We start from the raw sequence: 19,866 nt of genomic DNA, 5'->3' as shown, positions 1-19,866 counted from the left end.
ATGTATATATATACATATATATGTATTTATATATGTATATGTATATATAAATATATTTGTTTGTATGTATATGTATATATATTTGTATATATATGTGTATATTTTTTTATTTTGTGTATATATTTATATTTTTATTTGTATATATATATATATATATATTTTGCTGTTTATTTATTTTATTTTTAATTTTTTTTAAAATTTCGATTTTTTTCATATTTTTTTAGATTTTTTTTTAAAAATCCGACATGGCATGCTAATGTGGTAAAAAATCTATGTGGCATGCCACGTCAGTCGCTATATGGCGTACCACGTCAGCGGTTAACAGACACTTAACACCGTTTTCGGATTGTGTAGGAAATTGCAGTTAAATTGGGTAGTTCGTATATCAATTTGGTACATTTGATAATTTGATGTAGTTTTTTGTCAAATAAAAAATTCGTGTAGAAAAACGTCACATTTTATACGGGAAAATGTCATTTTCCCTATAATTAATAACAAAGAAACAAAAACAAAAATACCGGAATTTAATGTTATTTTAAATTGAATCAAATTATCACACGTCAAATACAACGCAAGATTACTTCCGCGTGTGCGCGCGCGTGAGAGAGAGAGATGGAGGGAGTGGAGCACCGGACGGTGAGAGGGATTGGCGGCGACATCCACGTGGCGGTGAAAGGAACCGAAAGCGGAGGTGTAGTCCTCCTCCTCCACGGCTTACCGGATCTGTGGTACTCATGGCGGCACCAGATCTCCGGTCTCGCCGCCCTCGGCTTCCGGGCCGTGGCTCCTGACCTCCGCGGCTATGGCGACTCTTTCGCACCGCCGGAGATCTCCTCCTACACCGCCTTCCACATCGTCGGAGACCTCGTAGCCGTCATCTCCGCTGTAACCGCCTCCGACGACGAGAAGATCTTCGTCGTCGGTCACGCTTGGGGCGCTCTAATGGCTTGGTATCTCTGTCTCGTTAGGCCCGACAAAATCAAAGGTCTGATCAATCTCGGCGTGCCGTTCAATTTCCTGCCGAAGGATCCTTCGCCAGCGGTCAAGCCACTCGACGGTTTGCGCGCGTTCTACGGCGACGATTTGTACGTCTGCAGATTTCAGGTTCATTTTTTTTTAATTCCGGAGAAAAGGGATGGTTATAGTACCTTCTTATCGCATTGATATTACTTTTCCGTAGCCGTCTTGCTTGTGCTCTTTTTCTCCATATATATATTTAACGGATTTGATTGCATTCCTGTTTATGTTTGATGCATTTTGCTTTTTCTAACCAATATGAACGCACACAACCAACGAAATGCTTATTTGCATTACTGTTTACATCATCCCACACATCTTCTTGGAGGTAGAGATCGGTTCCCTGGGAATGAAAACAGAGCCATATGGCCCATATCTATGTTGAAATGGTTACCGAATAGATTATAATCCGCAAACTCGATGTTTCGGATTCAAAGATTAAAACTCGCAACTTGACGAGAATGATATGGCTTTGATGTGGTTTTAGGAACCTGGAGATATAGAAAAAGAGTTTGCGGAAGTTGGAACTGAAAGGGTAATGAGGCGGTTTCTCACTTATCGTACGCCATGGCCGTTCATGATCCCTAAGGACAAAAGCTTTTGGGGTCCTCTCGACAGTCCGATCCCTTTACCCTCTTGGCTATCGGAGGAAGATGTTCAATACTATGTAAGCAAGTTCGAGAAGACAGGTTTCTCAGGAGCAGTGAACTCCTACCGCAATTTTTCACGGTATATTTATACATCTTCATGCCTTCAGTTTACTGTTCCGACCGTCAAAACCCTTCTTGTCTCTGTGTTTACAATCCTGTTTCGAGGGCAGTGTTGTCTTTCTGTTAGACTGTGAACTATCTTGTGCTAGATTGGACATTAGCTAACATGTTCAAATGCTGTTGTTAATAGGACAAGTGGTTCGATACCTTAACCCTTTAAAAGCATCTTCCACTAAATCCAATGCTGCAAGCAAACACTTGCATAGGAATGAACTACACTTGCTTCGTAATATCGTACTAGATCTTATGCTCTTAGAAGAATATATATATATTCAAAGGTTGTGTATGCATGTATGTACGTCCGTATAACGGTTTTTTGGGATGAACAATGGTCAGGAACGATGAGCTGCTAGGGCCATGGTTAGGGCTCAAAATCACGGTACCGACAAAATTCATAATCGGCGATCTTGATCATGTTTACCACATGCCAGGCATGAAGGAATACATCAACGGTCCTAAATTCAAAGAGGACGTACCATTGCTGGAGCCTCCGGTGGTTATGGAGGGAGTGGCTCATTGGATTAACCAAGAAAAACCGGACGAGATCCTTCAACACATCTGCGACTTCATCAACAAGTTCTGAAAACCGATTCGGTTTTATTAAACCACCGGTTAAACCGTCTGGTATATGTGCCGGTTTGTAGCTTGTGGCTGATTTCGCCGTGTAAGAGAGACATAAGAGTTTGATGAAGCCGTCGCCCTGTAAGCCTCACGAAATTGTCCTCGGCTTCTATGGAATTTCTTCCATTTAATCCTTCTCCATACGTTAATTAGACCCTCTCTCTGCATGTCGAGCATTTACTTGGCAGACTGAGACCATAGAACTCTATACTTTTTATCAGGTGTGGAGTTTCGGTTTCGGTTCTAAAGAACTGTACTGAATCGAAAAATGTGCTACTTTTTTCTATCCGAATCGTTCAAAATTTTTGAACGATATTATTTTTAGAAAACCGAATTTTTTGGGACCGAACCAAATCGAATTTTAAAAAAATCTGAAAATCGAATATTTCTAAAATGATATCTAATATTTTTTTAATAAAAATCGAAATCGAACCGAATATAATATAATAACAAAAAAAGCGAACCGAAGTATTACCGAACTTTAATGAGATGCTCGCCCCTATTTTTTGTTGCCGTCCTTTCTCATTTGTCTCTAAAATTTGAAACGCAAAATAATTTATTAAAATAGAAAATGAACCTATTGCGTATATCTCCTGAGTCAGATTATATTCGATTGAATCTTTATGAAATATGCATCGTGCGTGGGGATCGTGTAGATTAATTATAATTGAACCTGTTATGACTTATATGTGTGTGTGTGTATATATACAATGTATCAAAGAAAACAAAGGTTGACATTTCAAAACTTTGAGCTGTTTTTAGTTGTTGTTTAATTTCTACGCGCTTGTTAAAAACAACGATTCTTTTTTAATAGTATGACATTCATATCACAATATAACGTCCAATACGCTTGAACTGGATTTGGATGTGGTTGGCGGTTAACAAATACAAAATTTAACCAACATTTATTACAGTAAAATATGTATAATTTAAGAAAAAAATTAGGGACAAACCCAAAAAAAAACCCTTCAAATTTGCTAATTACACAAAAAATCTTTTATTTAAAATTCATCATAAAAAACCATCAACTATTAATTTTGAACAAAAAAACCATTAGCTATATAAATTATTTAAAAACAATCTTTTACTTTCAATTTGTTATAAAAAAATCGTCAAGAAAAAAATCAATCATCTATCTACATTACTCAAAAAATATTTTGTTTTAAATTTATTATAAAAATCGATAAAATTTGAATAAAAATATTTATAAATTATATAATTCTAAAAATCACAAAAAATATAATATTTATTTAAATTTATTATATTTTAATATTTAAAATTTATATAAATATTTATAAACATGAATATTTATGATAAATTTGTATACAAATATTACATTTAAAATTCATTATATTTTATTGGTTAGAAATATTATTTTTAAAATTTTATTATATATCAATATTTGATAGGTTGCAAATTGAATATATTTATTGGTTATAGATTTCTATATTTAAAATAGAATGTGTTTTGAGAGAATTTTTAAATAGTTGATGTTTTTTTATTAAAATTATTATTTAAATCTATGAAAAAAAATTAAATTGATAATTTGCAATCTCTAAAATAATAATATAAAATAAATATTTATAACCAATAAAATATACTCAATTTGCAATCTTTCAAATATTAATATATACTTTTTTATATTTTAATAATTGATATTTTTTATTAAAATTAATAAGTGATCATTTTTTATAATAAATTTAAAGTAAAATATTTTTTAAATAATTTATATAGTTAATGGGTTTTTTGCTCAAAATTAACAGTTGATGGTTTTTTATGATGAATTTTAAGTAGAGGATTTTTTTTGTATAATTAGCAATTATCCAGAAAAAAATACTATATTCGATCAATTAGCTGGATATAACACATTCATGAAAGAGAAAATTATCCAGAAAATTGATTATATTATTCTCCACGTTATATGTTATCTTAGATCTGTATTCATTTCTAATGCAAATTCATAAAAAAAAATGGTTGATCTTTCATTTTAAAATATGTGTAGAAAGACAAAATATGTACAAAAATGTTATTAGAGAATGAATGATATAGTACTCGAGATTATAATATTTTTTAAAACAATTATCTATTCTGTTCGCTAAATATAATTTTTTTACATTGTTCAAATGAATGATATAATTTTAATTTTTTAATCTTTGTGAGGTTATTTTTAATATTTTGGGATTTAGGGTTTGTGTTTTTACATTTTATGATTTAATGTTTAGTGTTTGGAGTTTAGGGGTAAATTACGAATAATAAAATGAGAAAAAAAGGAGGAAAAATTATTCAGCTATTTTTCCAGTTTTATGAGGATATAAAATTAATCAAATATTGAAATTTTTAAAGAAAATAAAACTACTGGAAGAAAGGAATCGAAGGTCAAATTTGTCACGTGTTAGACGTTTTCGGATCGGAACGGAGATTACTTTTCCTTCAAACCTCGTTCGTAAAATTTAATACTCAAACTGTTTTTCGTGCATTTTAATTAACGATTTTATATTAATTTAAAAAAAATTAGCATGGTTAAAAAAAAGACCAAATTGGAACGTACCAATTGAATTGCATGTGGCATATGTATGAAATATGAATGCATTAATTTGACTTTTGCACTTCGAACACTTAATGCAGAAGAACAAGACAAAACCAATATATATAGTTTATTAAAGTAATTAATGAACATATCGCGTAAATGATGCCATGACATATCTCCTGACTCAAATTATAATCGATTGTTTCTTGATAAAATATAGAACGTGTGGATCGTGTATATTAATTATAAAAGAAGATGCTATTATAATATTAATTATACATTTACAAAAAAAAAAAGAATATTAATTATATAACGTGTGGATCGTGGATAGGCAGCCGCATGCCAGTTCATAACGTTGAGCTGTTTTTAGTTGTTTTTTTTCCATTTCTACGTTCACACCACATGAGTAATTTATTTATTTATTTTCTTTCGATAATTTATTTTCCCATTTTAAGGATTTTTAAATAATACGAATTTCTTTTTAAAAAAATATGACACTTATATTACAATCCCATGACGCCCATTTAGGGATGTCAAAATGGGTCGGGTTATACGGGTCGACTCAACCCGACCCAGTTATAAACCCAAATGGGTTAGTCCATTTGGTTAATTTTTTAAAATGGGTTAAATGAGTTTTGGCCCATTAAATCCATAGGTTAAATGGTTAACCTATTAAATTCATTATTATATATTTAGTTAAAATTAAACTCATCTTTTAACTAATTAAAATTGTTATATTGAATGGATAAACCAAATCGAATATTAAAATGATAATTTCTAGGTTATATGAATATACATATTAATAGTTATATGTATATAAGTAATTTGTGAATATAAAAATGGATTTATATGGTTTATACAGGTTTAATGGGTCGACCCAACTCATCCACTATTATTAACGGATCGACCCAACCCAACCCGTTTATCCTTCAAATCCAAATGGATTGGACCCAAATGGGTTGGGCCAACTCAATTGACATCCCTACGCCCATTATGCTAGAATTGGATTTGGAAGTTTGGTGGTTAGTCATATAAGAAATAGAAAATTTACAGGGAAACTGATATTGAATTTAAGAGTAAAATATGCATGACTTGAGAAAAAATCATTATGATATATATATCAAATTAACCAGAAAATAGATTAGGGTTCGCATTGTGTTGCCAATGGAAAATGTTATATTCGATTAATTAGCCGCGTGTAACACATTCACGAATGATCAAACCTCTATGTTATATTTTATTTGGTTCTATATTAAACAGAAATATAGATTAGTATGTTATATGTTATTTCGATCTTTCAACAAAAAAAATGTTATTTCGATCTGCATTCGTATCATCATACATTTATTTTCACATGTTTTGTGCCATTACTCTGATAGATACGAAATATTTTCTAAAAGTAATTATATATATTACCAAAATTTTTGTTTAAAAAGAATTCTTAATAATCTTAATTTCAAGTGGTCAAATTAGGTGATTAGAAAGATTTTGAGAAAGAAAGAGGATATAACATTATACTCATCCCACAATTAATTTCAAGCAATTGCTTCTAACTAAATTCAATATATATCTATATACTATATAACTTCTATATGTGAAAATAATAATCTTTTATAAAAAAAAAATCTAATATATTTTTCTGACGATATTAAAAAATAAAAATTAATTAGGTTTGTAATTTTTGAAGAAAATAAAACTATTGAAAAAATGGAATTGAAGGTCGAATTTCTCATATATAGACATTGTGGAATGGAGATCCCTTTCCCATCTGTGCTTAAAATTAAATATTCAAACTATTTTTTTCGTACATTTTAATCAACAATTTTATTTGTAAGTTAAAAACCAAATTAGCATGGTAATAAAAAAAAACAAATTAGCACGTGTCAAATACAAAGCGCTCTATATAAGAAGACTCCTCCTTCCGGTACATAGACACAGTACTGAATCAAAACCTTTCTGTGCGTGTGTATGTGTGAGAGAGAGACATAGAGAGAGAGAGAGAGATGGAGGGAGTGGAGCACCTGAAAGCGAGATGAGGTGTCCAACTACAATAATAAGTATTAAATCCAAGAAATAAAATAAGTGTGTATTGAGAAAGATGAGACCCACGATGAGAAAAACTACATCAGAGAAAAGATAGGGCTACCGAGCCGTAGCTCCTGACCTCCGCGGGTATGGTGACTCCTTTGCGCCCACGGATATTCCCTCATACACCGGCTTACACATGATTGGAGACCTAGCCGCCGTCATCTCGGCCGTAACCACCTCCGAAGACGAGAAGGTCTTCGTCGTCGGTCACGCTTGGGGAGCCCTAATGGCATGGTATCTTTGTCTCCTTAGACCAGATAAAGTGAAAGCTCTGGTCAACCTCAGTGTGCCGTTCAGTTTCGTGCCGAAGGATCCATGGCCAGAGGTGACGCCAATCGAACAGCTGCGCAGGATCTACGGCGATGATTTGTACGTCGTCAGGTTTCAGGTTCGGTTTCATTTTTTTTTTTTTTTTTTAAATAATCATTTAACCAATGTGGACCAACTGAAGAAATGCTTTGTTGCTGTTGTGGTAATAGGAACCTGGAGATATAGAGGCAGAGATTGCGGAAGTTGGGACTGAAAGAGTGATGAAGAGGTTTTTCACGTACCGTACGCCCTATCCGTTTATTATCCCAAAGGATAAAAGCTTTTGGGGTCGTCCGGACATCCCGATCCCTTTACCGTCTTGGCTGTCGGAGGAAGAAGTTCAATATTACGTAAGAAAGTTCGAGGAGACGGGATTCTCCGGAGCAGTAAACTCCTACCGCAATTTCGCACGGTATCTTTGATATCCATATATGCCTTCAATTTCGCACGTCAAAATGCTTGTTGTCTCAGTTTTATCTTTAAAACCATCTTACATAGTCCAGTCAGTCAGTGAAATGGGTGTGTTTAGCATATGTTTCACCCCGAATTCGAATATTCACATGGATTTTTCCGACTCCTGGCATTAGTTTTGGAATACCCGGTTACCAAAAAGCAAAACTTTAAAAGCATCTTCAACTAAAATCCATATTTCAAATTGTTACAACACTTATTTTTATACCAATATTGTCTTAGAAGAGTCCATAACCAAACGGTTGCTACGTATATATAAGTGTGTTTTGATGGTTCTGAGGATGAACAATGGTCAGGAACGATGAGCTAATATCGCCGTGCATAGGGATCAAAGTTGCTGTACCAACGAAATTCATAATCGGGGATCTGGATCATGTTTACCACATGCCCGGGATTAAGGAATACATTCACGGTCCGCAGTTCAAAGAAGACGTTCCGTTGCTGGACCCGCCGGTCGTTATGCTAGGAGTGGCTCACTGGATTAACCAGGAAAAGCCAGACGAGATCCTTCATCACATATACGACTTCATCAGGAAGTTCTGAAAACCGATCGATATGATCTCGATCGGTTTTCTTATACCGTCGGTTTAACCTTCTGGTATATACGTGGGTTTGCATCCGGCTTTGTTTTCACTAATAAGAGTTTAGTCCAAGGTCTTGTAAGAGAATGATAGACCACGTGCTTCAATTCCAACCTTGTTACTGTCAAAACTCTGTTTTTATTCTGTTAAGTTTGTTAATCTGTTCGAGTTTTATGTCATGTTCCACTTTGGTCCTTCTGTCAAATAAAAAGAAACGATGGCACTTTCATCAGATTTGTGCAACTCATTTAATATTAGGGAAAATAACAAAAAAACATTGAACTTTACAATTTTGACAAAAAAAACACTGAACTTTTTATTTTATCAAATAAACATTAAATTTTTTAATTTGACAAAATAAACACCTAATTATTCTACGATTGTCAAAATAAACAAAATGAATGACGTGACCTAATTAGATGCAAACACGTCAAATTATTTTACTTAGTTTTTTTTACAATCGGAAAAAGTTCATATATTTTTTTGGATCACTAAAAAAGTTCATTGTTTTTTTGATAATCGCAGAAAAGTTTATGTATTTTTTGGATCATTTAAAAAGTTCAGTGTTTTTTTTAGACTGGTTTAAAAAGTTTAATATTTATTTGACAAAAACTAAAATTTAGTATTTTTTTGTCAAAATTGTAAAATTCAATATTTTTTTTTTGGATTTTCCCTTAATATTAATATTCACTTACTTTAACATAAAAGGGTGTGTGGACTTCTTTGTCTTTAAAGAACCAAACTTGAGCGTGTAAGCAACTGAAATAAACAAAAGCCTGATCGGTTTATATCAATTTTATAAAATGAAAAACATGCAGTTTTATACTTTGGATTTTTCCCGTATAAAACCTAATATAAATTATAATGTAATATAAACTGATATATATTAATGCGCATGTTCTTGGTGTGATTCACTTTTTTTTTTGTGAATTTTTTACGAGATAAATCTTTCCTTTACTCAAGGCACAAATGATCATAAACAAATTATAAACATGTATCGCCGCAGAAATATAAACATATAAACCTCATCATGGAGACAAAAATCAGAGACAAATTCAACAAATCTCAAAACCATGGCACGGTCCAACCATATTCATCACAAACACAATGGGGAAACCAATATAGAAACGAAAATCTGCATAAAAATTTAAAATTATTCTTAATAAAACACGAAATTACGCTGAATATTGACGTATTCCTGCACTAAAAACAGATATAATTTTTATAAACCGAATAAAATCACACAGTGACCGAAACATTGGCAAAATAATACTCTCTCTGTTTCAAAATATTTGTTGTTTTAGATTGTTTCACATTTTTTAAGAAAATAGATCAAAAGTCACATATACCCTTATTTGATGATAAAAATAATACAATCATTAATAATATATTAGAATTTGATAGATATAAAATTGGAAACTATTATAAAAAAATGTCTTGAAAATGTAAAACTACAAATATTTTAAAACATAGAAAATAATCTAAAGCTACAAATATCTAAAACTACAAATATTTTGAAACGGAAGGAGTAATTGTATTTTACTAATTATGACTTAAGGCTCAAACTTCGATAATATACTGATTGCTGCATTGGCAAGAAACGAAAGGAAAATGAAAAAAGCATGACAAAAAGGCTCCACTAAGTCCGAACCATAACCGAAAGAACTATTGTAGGGGAAAAAACAAAGTCTGAAAGACAATCACCAATGGCCTCGGACATCATTTTTGGGAACGTGAAGAGATGTAGTTTTTTTTTTAAAATAAAAAAAAAACTCACATCCTGTCTTCTCTCCTCCTCGGAGCACATTTGATGATCTCGTCGACCCGGAGAATCATCTCAGCCGCTTCTGTGGCCGAAAGCAGAACGGCTTGCTTCACTTTGAATGCTTCATAGATTCCACGCTCCGCCATGTCTCCGACCTGTAATGGTTTTCAACAAACCACCAAAGCTCATTATCGTTAACTTTCTCGGTTAGTAGTGCAGACACTTATCTAATGGGGATTAACGCAAATGTGATGGTGAAAGTTTAAGTTTAAAATGGTTAACTGACTATAAATGAGGGGTTTGGCTTAGTACTTCATCGGTTTAAGGCGAGATATTTTGGTTATTGTTACTTACAGATCCGGAGATGACATCAATTCCTGCAGTAGACCCTTCATTGTGATGCTCTGCACGAAGTTGGGCAACCAGTTCTGCACTGTCTAGACCGGCGTTGTCAGCAATGGTGGTCGGGATAGCAATGAGCGCATGTGAGAAAGCTTCAATGGCATGAGACTTTTTGCCAGCAGTTTTCCGTGCCAGCTCGTCCACTTCCTTCGCCATCACCATCTCTGGCCACCCACCCCCGAGCAGAACCCTGGTGTCGTTCACAGTTTGAGAAAGTACACACAAGGCATCGTGGAGTGACCTTTCAGCCTCATCGAGAACATGGTGGCTACAAGAAGAATGACACCCGAAAAGTCAGAAAACATCCCATGAGGGGGAAACAGTAAAGAGGTTTTTACACTTAACCTGAGATGTCCACAAAGTCTAAGTAATGTTGAGGAAAATTGTTACCTAGCACCCCTTAGAACGATTGAACAAGCCTCACCCATCGCAACACCAGAGAAATGGATCAGCTTGTCCTCACCAATCATGATTTCTTCGATGAGTTTGCAATGTCCAAGCTTAACAGACTCTGGATTGTCAAAGGTGGAAGCTATTTCACCGCCTGTAACCAATGCAAGACGTTCTATTCCATCAAAGTCGGCATGCTCAATAGCAAGTACACCAGCATCTGCAAAGAGTTCCTCTGGGAAATTGTAGATCAACTGCCTATTAACAAAGCAGTTGATTCCATGGCCGAGGATCTTCTGAACTTTTTCTCTCATCTTTTCCTTCTCAGCCCCTTCGATCTCAGCAACCTTGGACATGGAATCCACACGCACACGTGCACCATAGATTTTCACTTTATCAGTATCCATTGCAGTATTAGAAACCAAAATCTTGGCATTCTCTATGCGCTTTGGCTGTCCAATTCCAATCTTCTTATCAAGAATGAACCTGAAAGAGGTAAATTTTGGTTTGAGTTGTTACAAAACAAAATATCAGATGGTCAAAGAAGAAAAAGCAAAAGCACAGATAAGTATTTACTTACCCTTCATCCAGAAACGAATCCATCAAGGAGCCTCCGGGTTTCTTGATGATTTGAATAGACTCTAAGTTTGTGCTTCCCTGTTCGAACACCAACTTCAGAATATCAGAAAGGGACACAATTTCTTGTAGCATGCAGTTCAAGGCAAAGTCAATCCATCCAAATGATTTCAGCATAACTTTGAGGCATTTGTTAACCGAAGATCTTGCTACATCAAATCAACATCAATGTTCCAGAAGAAGACAACAAAGAGGAGAGAACCTTAAGCCTCAAAACAGCATCGACAGCCATTTGCGCAAAATGTTCCTTGTCCTGTGAGAGAATTTTGGAACATAAAGTGGTCATTGCAATCTTCATCAAGTCTGACCTAAATTTTTCTGCACAGGCACAAAACACAATAGAGTACAGATCTCAGTGATGTTGCCAATTTAGGGGAGGGCAAATGACAAAAGAACCACCCAAACTCAAAATTAGGATAAATAACAATCTTATATGGACCAATAAGGTTCACCGTGACAAAAACAAATAACACCTTACTTCACTATGCCAAAAGTACAAGGTTTATCTTGGTACACATCAATACCTGCATCCTCTTTGTTATCCATAACTCTTTTCAGTAAAGCATTACGAGCACATTCTGCAGCCATTCGGTAACCTAAGAACCCAAAAAATGATGCACCATGGTCATTACGGCAAAACATAGATATGCAAATATACTCTCACTACTGAAACTAGGAATCCAGATGCTAGAAACATACCTGCTATTATCGTCATAGGGTGAATCTTTGCAGCCACCAACTTTTCTGCCTCCCTCAGAAGTTCACCCGCCAAGACAACAACAGAAGTTGTCCCGTCACCAACCTCATCATCTTGAACTTTTGAGATGTCTGAACATCACATTCAATGGTAGAAACAATGATCAAGTTCCAGGCTTTGTATCAAACAAAGAATATGCAGAACTAATCAACAAAACAAACGCAGCTGAATGCATTACCGACAAGAACTTTAGCTGCCGGGTTGTCTATGTGCAATGACTTCAAAATGGTGGCCCCATCATTCGTGACGGTGACTTCATGTCCTCTACCAGTAGATTGTAAAATTTTATCCTGTTGAATGATATTCCGAGTGGAAGTCAATATTAACATGAATCCAAGGACATTTGAAGAGCACCTAATTCCAAAAAATAAACAACAAAAAGTTATCAGAAGTACCATCCCCTTTGGCCCCAAGGTAGTCTTAACCAAGTCAGCAATCGCCATTGCACCAACAAATGATGCCTAGAAACAATAACGTTAATCAGAATCAACAGAGAAACAACAAAATGCATCTGTAAACTGAAGATTGTTGAGAGAAAGCTCACCATCCTTGCACGCTCTCCCTTCTCTTCACTAGCTTCATCTTTAAAAATCTTGTCGATCTAAAGACAAACACGGAGTTAAATGGCAGCAAAAGAAGATACAGGAAAAGCAAAAAAGGCAAGAAAAGAAGAGGAAGTACCGCCATTGACAAGAGGAGAAAAGGTGTTTTTCAATGCACAAGATCTTCAATCTGCAATCAGCCAAAGAACAGAAAACAGATACTCAAGCTAAAAGAGATGTAAACAAGTAATAACATCAAATGCCCAGAATCAAACACACATCCATATAATCGATTCCATTGTCTTTTCCTAACTACAGAAATATTTCATCCTCGAGAAAACAAACAGCCGTAATAAGAACATAGACCTAGCAAAAGATCCATAGTGACAGAAACAAAAACAAAAGAGACGCAACAAGTAATAACAACATGTGCCCAGAATCAAACACCCACATCTGTAAACGATGCAATTGGTGTTTGCTAACTACAGAAATGTTCCATCCTCCAGAAATCAAACAGCCAAAAAAAGAGCATAGACCTCATAAACCCTAAGAATCCATAGCGACAGAAACAGGAAATGAGAACCCAGAAGGAGAAGTAAGATTCACAAAAAGAAAATGAGACCTAACCGGAGACGACGATGAAGAAGAAGAAGAACTCCACGATCGATGGCGATGGCGATGGCGATGGCGATGGCGATGGCGAGGGCGAGACCGACGGCGATGGGGAGAGAACAGTCTAGGGTCCGGCAAGTTCACTAAGAAAATGTTCTTTTTAGGCGTCCAGGTTTTCTTAAGGAAATGGAAGGGCGTTTTGGTAAAATCATAGGTTTGCTTTTTCCAAAATTTATTTTTGAGAAAATTTGCATAAATGTAAAAAAAAAAAAAAAAAAAACCGTTTCTGCATTCTATGCTGAAGTAAGGATAAAAGGTCCTGGACTCGGAAGAGATGTGGCATTACGAGCTATTCGTAGAAGCGGCATACGTTTAAGTTTCGTACGAGATGTAACCCCTATGCCACATAATGGTTGTAGACCCCCTAAAAAAAGACGTGTATAGAAATAAAAAAAGGCTGAAAGGGTTTCAAGAGAAATAAACGATTCAATGATCTAATCAAATCAAATTACTATGGTTCGAGAGAAAGTAAAAGTATCTACTCGGACACTACATTGAAAGTGTGTTGAATCAAGAAGAGACAGTAAGCGTCTTTATTATGGACGCTTTATTCTGTATCCACTTATGAAAGGTCAAGCCGACACAATAGGTATTGCGATGCGAAGAGCTTACTTTTACTATTGTAATCTTTGTATTCTATACTTTTTAAAGTTAAAATACTATCATATCTTTCTATATTATTATAACCTACAGATTTTCTACATTTATAAAAAAATATTTGCATGAATTTCGTTTTTCTCTACATACATGAAAAAACACTTATATTGATTTTGTTTTCTTATATAAATATAGAAAAAACACTTACAGATTATTAGGTGCGATACATGTCATAGGTGCCTAAGATGACCTGCCGTAGATAACATGTCATCTGGCAGACCGTAGGTCAGCTGCCGTAGACTGTAGGTCATTTACTGCAGAGCGTAGGTCATTTTTCACAGACGGCAGGTCATCTTCTACAATTTTCTTTTATAGACATTTCATCAAACACCTTATGTGCATACAAAAAATGATCAGAATATCACAGAAAAAGAAATCAACCAGAAGAGTATTTGAATACATTGGATAAACTGTAAGAAATAGAGAAGATATATAAAATGTTGGAGACCGCAAATCATTTGCGGTATGTCCGCAGGACGATAGCCGCAGGTCCGCAGGACGATCGCCGTAGGTCCGCAAGGCGATAGCCGTAGGTCCGCAGGGCGATCGTAGGCCAAATGATCTGCTGCAGACCGCAGATTATTTGCGGCATATCACAGTCATCTGCCAGAGACCATAGGTTATTTAACGCATAGTGCATGTCATTTTTCACAGATCGCAGGTAAGATGCCGCAGTTTTCTGGTACAGACATTTCATCAAACAACTTATGTGCATGCAAAAAAATTATTAGAATATCACAGGAAAAAAACAACGAGAAGAGTATTTGAATAGATTAGATAAACTATATAAAAAATAGAGAAGATAGAGAAAATATTGGAGAAAAAATAAGATCAAATAACAAAGCGTTCCGATTTCTATAAGATAGATTGTCACAAAAAATGATCATATGAATACTATAGAAAAAGAAATGATGCAGAAGAATATTTGATTGATGAGATAAACGGTAAGAAATAGAGAATATAGAAAAAATATTAGAGAAAACAGAAGATCGTAATCGTAGTTATATGGTCGTAATGAGTCGTAGTTATAGTTATATGGTCATAGTGAATCGTAGTGAGTCGTAGTTATATGGTCGTAGTGAGTCATAGTGAACCGTAGTGAGTCGTAGTCGTAGTTATATAGTCGTAGTGAGTCGTAGTCGTAGTTATATGGTCGTAGTGAGTCGTAGTCGTAGTTATATGGTAGTTATATGGTCGTAGTGAGTTGTAGTCGTAGTCATAGTTATATGGTCGTAGTGAGTCGTAGTCGTAGTTATATGTCCGCAGGTCCGCAGAGCGATAGCCGCAGATGCGCAGAGCGATAGCCGCAGGTGCGCAGGGCGATAGCCGCATGACGATAGTCGCAGGTGCGTAGGGCGATAACCGTAGGTCCGCAGGGTGATAGCCGCAGGTCCGCAGGTCCGCAGGACGATAGCCGTAGATCCGTAGGCCAAATGACCTGCCGCATACCGCAAATCATCTGCCAGAGATCATAGGTCATTTAACGCATAGTGCATGTCATTTTTCACAGATCGCAGATCATCTACCGCAGTTTTCTGGTACAGACATTTAATCAAACACCTTATGTACATGCAAAAAAATGATCAGAGTATTACAGAAAAAAATGAACGAGAAGAGTATTTTAATAGATTAGATAAACTATATAAGAAATAGAGAAGATAGAGAAAATATTGGACAAAAAAAAAGATCAAATAACAAAACTTACCGATTTTTTAAAGATAGATTATCATACAATCGTAGAGAAATACTGTAAAGGGTAGTTTGAGTATTTAGAAAAAAAAATATATTATGCAAAAGTTATTTTTTTGTGAGATATTTTGCAAATTTCGTTTTTGTTTTGGTACAGTTTGCCAACTGCCCCTTCATTTTTTCCCTTAAAAAATATTATATACATAGAACCATTTAGCCGAAAGATGATGAAAAGACAGAGATGATCTATAAAACTAATATTAATTTTTAAAAATCTATAATAAGAGTATATGTAAAAACATTTATGCAAGACAAATTCAAAAACTAAATAGTTAAATAAAAAACCCAACCAAAGTTTTTAGTGTATTTGTTCTTAGGCTTTTTGGTTTATTTCGATTTAGACAATTTTATTGTTTCTGGTTCATTTTGGTTTAGTTTTTGATTTAGTATAACAACTCTGACAGCTCAATGAAAAATTGAGAAAATTATCCAAGATTTCCCTTATCGAGCAAATTCAAATTCTCTCGAATTTGGAATTGTAAAATAAGTGCACAAAAGACCCACCAAGTAAACGAAGAGACCAATCATTCATTTCCTTTCAACACACTGGAATGGAGAACTGGTTTTTACACAGCAAGTCTCAGTTCAAGAAACTCCTCGGTTCTGAGTCTCTGCTCATCGCGGCAAAAAAAAAAAGAAAAAAAAGAAGACTTGTACCATAACAGAGTTCATTATCGAAGTATTCACAAGTGACAGATGCTTACTGTAATGGAATAGGTTGGAAGTTTAGTGATCTGATCCTCTGTTTTCAAGTACCTCCCTTGTAATAACTCATATAGATTACTTACGTTGCGATCGGAAGCAAACCTCCGGGTAAGCATGACGGCAGCGTTTCTTTCTCGCTCAGACTCCAGAGCTTGCCAATACATCGCCTGAGCCGCAACATTTCCACCTCCAATATCCCATGAATTCACTGTTGTTATGTTGGGCATTGCTGTAAAACCCGTTAAATCTTTTCGGTCCTTTGTTCTTTTTGGCACAATCTTGTGCAGTAAACTTTACTTCACGGGTCAGATGCCGTCTCAAAAAATGCGAATTTGAGGATCGAAGGAGACAGGTTTAGGAGAGAAAAAAACAACAACAGATTTTTAGTTTATTCATTAACTTAGTTGTATTTTCCATTTTAAAACTTTACATTTTAATTTACTTAATTAAGTAATAAGTAATTTTATCAAAATTTAATTTAATTTGTAAAAATTAGAATTGGAGTTGTTTTATTAATAAATTAAATAACTGAAGAACTAAAAATAGAAAATAAATACTCTACTAAAAATAAATATTTCCCATGCAACAACATATTTAATATATTTTTTTTAAAAATTAAATAATTAGAAAACCACACCGTTTAGTGCCGAACTGGGTCAGACATTTTTTAGCTTGTTACAAACAGTTTGATCTTTTTATCTAATCCTAATTTTTATGAATGATTTTAGACATTATTCATAATGATTTTATATTTTATTGGTAATGGTTTATATGAGTTTTTAGTATTTTTACGGATTAAGACATTATTGGTAATGTTTTATAAGATTTTTTCAATTGATTATTTTAGCACGATTTATTACATTGTTTTGTATTTTTTTTAGCCCGCGAACCGGCTCGTTTAGCACACAAGTTTTAGCGAGCCAGTTCAAGCCGCTTGATTTCAGCCCATTTACAAACGGTTCGGTTTGGTCTGAACCAATAAAATGGCACGCTTGTGACAAATCGGGTTGATCCGAACCGGCCGAGCCCGTTTAACCTTAATAGATATTAGAGAGTGAACATTTCGATATTTAAATTCATTCTAAAAATAATTCGATTTGATTCTTTCGGTATTACAAAAATATATACCAATCAATTATTAGACCATATTCGTTTTTTATTACGGTTTGATTCTATTTTTCTTAAAAAATAAATCGTTTTTAAAAAATTCGATTTGGTTCGCCGAAACATCGACCCTAGATACTAGACCGGTTTCCACGCCCCACTTGCCAAAGATTAAAATAAGACTTCCAAAAAAAAGGGAGGGGGGGGGGAATTTGGATTAACAAATATAGTATAAGTTTGGGAATAAAATAACACGAAGCAGATATCTGACATTACATCAAATCGCGTCAGGGATTTGTCAAAAGTTCACTAATATGATAGAACCCCAATTTCAGATTTTTCATATCTAACAAACCAACCAACCTTTAAAAAGAGAAAAAACAAACAAACAATGAACTCCAAAAAGCTGGCAAAGAGGAATAGAAGCCTGAAAAAAGCCATTTCCAAGAAACCAAACAAAACAATGCGACGATTATAGGCATCTTCTGTATTAAGTGACTGAACCTTAGATTGTAGAAAAGACAAATTGTGAAACATAAGAGATCAACGATCGTATGCGTACTGTAGAAACTCCAATCATTCAGAGATCATATCCGCCTAAAAATGGAACTGAGCCTTTGAAACAAGCATTCACAAATCCATACAAAGGCATCGGAAGGTAGAAAAGAATACCATGTATGTGTGAGGAGCAGATAGAACCTAGATACGTAAAAATTCATACAAAACATAAGACAACATCCAAGATCATGCATGGCTACCAAGGATGGAACTGACAAAAGAAATCCAACACACCAAATTTCAAAAGTATAATGGGACCTTAGAGAACTCACCCTCCAAAGCTCGCCATAGGTTTTGAGAGATTGAACCAAAAGCTTAGATAATTACGAGAATCAATCAACCTTACGGAAAAACGAGCTGCAACGAAGAAACCCAAAAAAGGAATGCAAGAGCAGATGGGGCACAGCACGCCTGAAAAGCGTATAACATAAGGAACACAAGTCAACCATAGATAATCCATTGAGATTCCAAAATTGAGAAGAGAACAAGAGAATGATAGAACCTCCTCATCCCTTTTTCTAGTTTCCACTTAAATATCTAGGGATAGCATTTCAAGTTAACTTGATGAGTAAACGCGACTAAGAATCCTCAGAAATCCAAAGGCCTTAGGTGCGAGTTTAGGTATCAAAATTTGATACTGAATCCTTGGGTACAAATTCATATACCCTAAATAGCACAAAAGGAAAGACCTAACATACATCAAATCACTTCAGGGATTTGTCGAATCTTCTAACATGATAGAATCCCCTATTTCTATGAGCCGCCTAAAGCAGGACTCCGCCTTTAGACTCACTATTTCATCTCTAGCCAAACTTCAAAAAAAAAATAAAAAACCGTGAACTCGAAAAACTGTAAAAGAGGAATAGAAACCTGAAAACCACAACCATCAAAGCCATTCCAAGAAACCAAACAAAATGAAAGAGCTACCCAAAAACAAACATAGCATATGGGTAACCAAGTACAACGCCAGGAACACAAGTAGACGATAATTATAGGCATTTTCTGTATTAGGTAACTGAACCTGAAAAACCCAGAAAAATCTAACGAGATATACATACACAAAGATTGCAAGAAAGACAAAACGCGAGGCATAAGAGATCAATGATTGCATTCATACTGAACATAAGAAGACTGATGAGAACCCAAAAAAAGAAAAAAGAGAAGAGAGAAACAAATGGGTGAGATGGCACCCCGTGAACTGTTTTTAATTATTTGCTTCTAAGAATCCATACACAAGACTACAGAGCAATTTGAAAGTAAAAAAAGCAGATGGGCCAGCAAGTACAACGCCAAAAGTAAAAAAAGTCGACCGTAAATAATCCTCCTAGAGCGTATAGAAAAAAGTCCATTACTAGGGAAGGAATCGTATGCTCTGTTAATATTCGATTAAGAGCAGAGACCATGAGAAAGAACCTCCTGATCATTTTCTACTTAAATATCTAAGCACAACATTTACATCAAGGATGTACAGAGAGTGAGTAATGACAGACAAACTAAGAAAGTGATAAGTATTACAGGGTTTACGTCAGAGGCAGGGAGAGGGGA

General features: G+C 34.8%; 3 protein-coding genes across 7 annotated transcripts in view; 2 read left to right on the top strand and 1 right to left on the bottom strand.

Moving 5' to 3' along the window:
- The first annotated feature begins 569 nt into the window (after positions 1-569).
- LOC104816948 (bifunctional epoxide hydrolase 2-like) lies at positions 570-2,560 on the top strand. 2 transcript variants are annotated; one of them, XM_010545993.1, is made up of 3 exons: positions 570-1,104; positions 1,505-1,746; positions 2,124-2,560. In XM_010545993.1, exons 1-3 carry the CDS (start codon positions 613-615, stop codon positions 2,368-2,370), a joined length of 981 nt encoding a protein of 326 aa, XP_010544295.1. In that variant the 5' UTR covers positions 570-612; the 3' UTR covers positions 2,371-2,560. The 2 variants fall into 2 exon arrangements, with proteins under 2 accessions (XP_010544295.1, XP_019058451.1); XM_019202906.1 differs by having other exon boundaries at positions 2,219-2,345.
- A 4,082-nt stretch (positions 2,561-6,642) lies between these two features.
- On the top strand, positions 6,643-8,616 carry LOC104817087 (bifunctional epoxide hydrolase 2-like). Its single transcript, XM_010546163.1, has 4 exons — positions 6,643-6,654; positions 7,076-7,411; positions 7,503-7,744; positions 8,100-8,616. The coding sequence occupies exons 1-4, from the start codon at positions 6,643-6,645 to the stop codon at positions 8,344-8,346; spliced, it is 837 nt and encodes a 278-aa protein (XP_010544465.1). The 3' UTR covers positions 8,347-8,616.
- A 1,280-nt stretch (positions 8,617-9,896) lies between these two features.
- Positions 9,897-19,866, bottom strand: part of LOC104816947 (T-complex protein 1 subunit beta-like) — a 16,648-nt gene continuing 6,678 nt past the window's right edge. The window contains exons 2-13 of one of the 4 annotated variants that reach the window (XM_010545990.2): positions 18,594-18,732; positions 13,016-13,066; positions 12,879-12,935; positions 12,730-12,795; positions 12,513-12,624; positions 12,277-12,405; positions 12,102-12,173; positions 11,780-11,895; positions 11,522-11,598; positions 10,942-11,427; positions 10,504-10,819; positions 9,897-10,304 (exon numbers count right to left, since the gene is read on the bottom strand). In XM_010545990.2, coding sequence (XP_010544292.1) covers positions 10,158-10,304; positions 10,504-10,819; positions 10,942-11,427; positions 11,522-11,598; positions 11,780-11,895; positions 12,102-12,173; positions 12,277-12,405; positions 12,513-12,624; positions 12,730-12,795; positions 12,879-12,935; positions 13,016-13,021 — 1,584 coding nt within the window. In that variant the 5' untranslated portion in view covers positions 13,022-13,066; positions 18,594-18,732 and the 3' untranslated portion in view covers positions 9,897-10,157. Of the gene's footprint in view, positions 10,305-10,503; positions 10,820-10,941; positions 11,428-11,521; positions 11,599-11,779; positions 11,896-12,101; positions 12,174-12,276; positions 12,406-12,512; positions 12,625-12,729; positions 12,796-12,878; positions 12,936-13,015; positions 13,067-13,498; positions 13,632-18,593; positions 18,733-19,866 lie in introns of those variants that run through there. The other 3 variants (XM_010545992.2, XM_010545989.2, XM_010545991.2) reach the window with 3 other exon arrangements.

Source organism: Tarenaya hassleriana, unplaced genomic scaffold (assembly GCF_000463585.1).
Source record: "Tarenaya hassleriana unplaced genomic scaffold, ASM46358v1 Cleome26, whole genome shotgun sequence".
NCBI lineage: Eukaryota > Viridiplantae > Streptophyta > Magnoliopsida > Brassicales > Cleomaceae > Tarenaya > Tarenaya hassleriana.
Note: the sequence above shows the minus strand (reverse complement) of the source record. Positions and strands in the feature narration are given on the sequence as shown.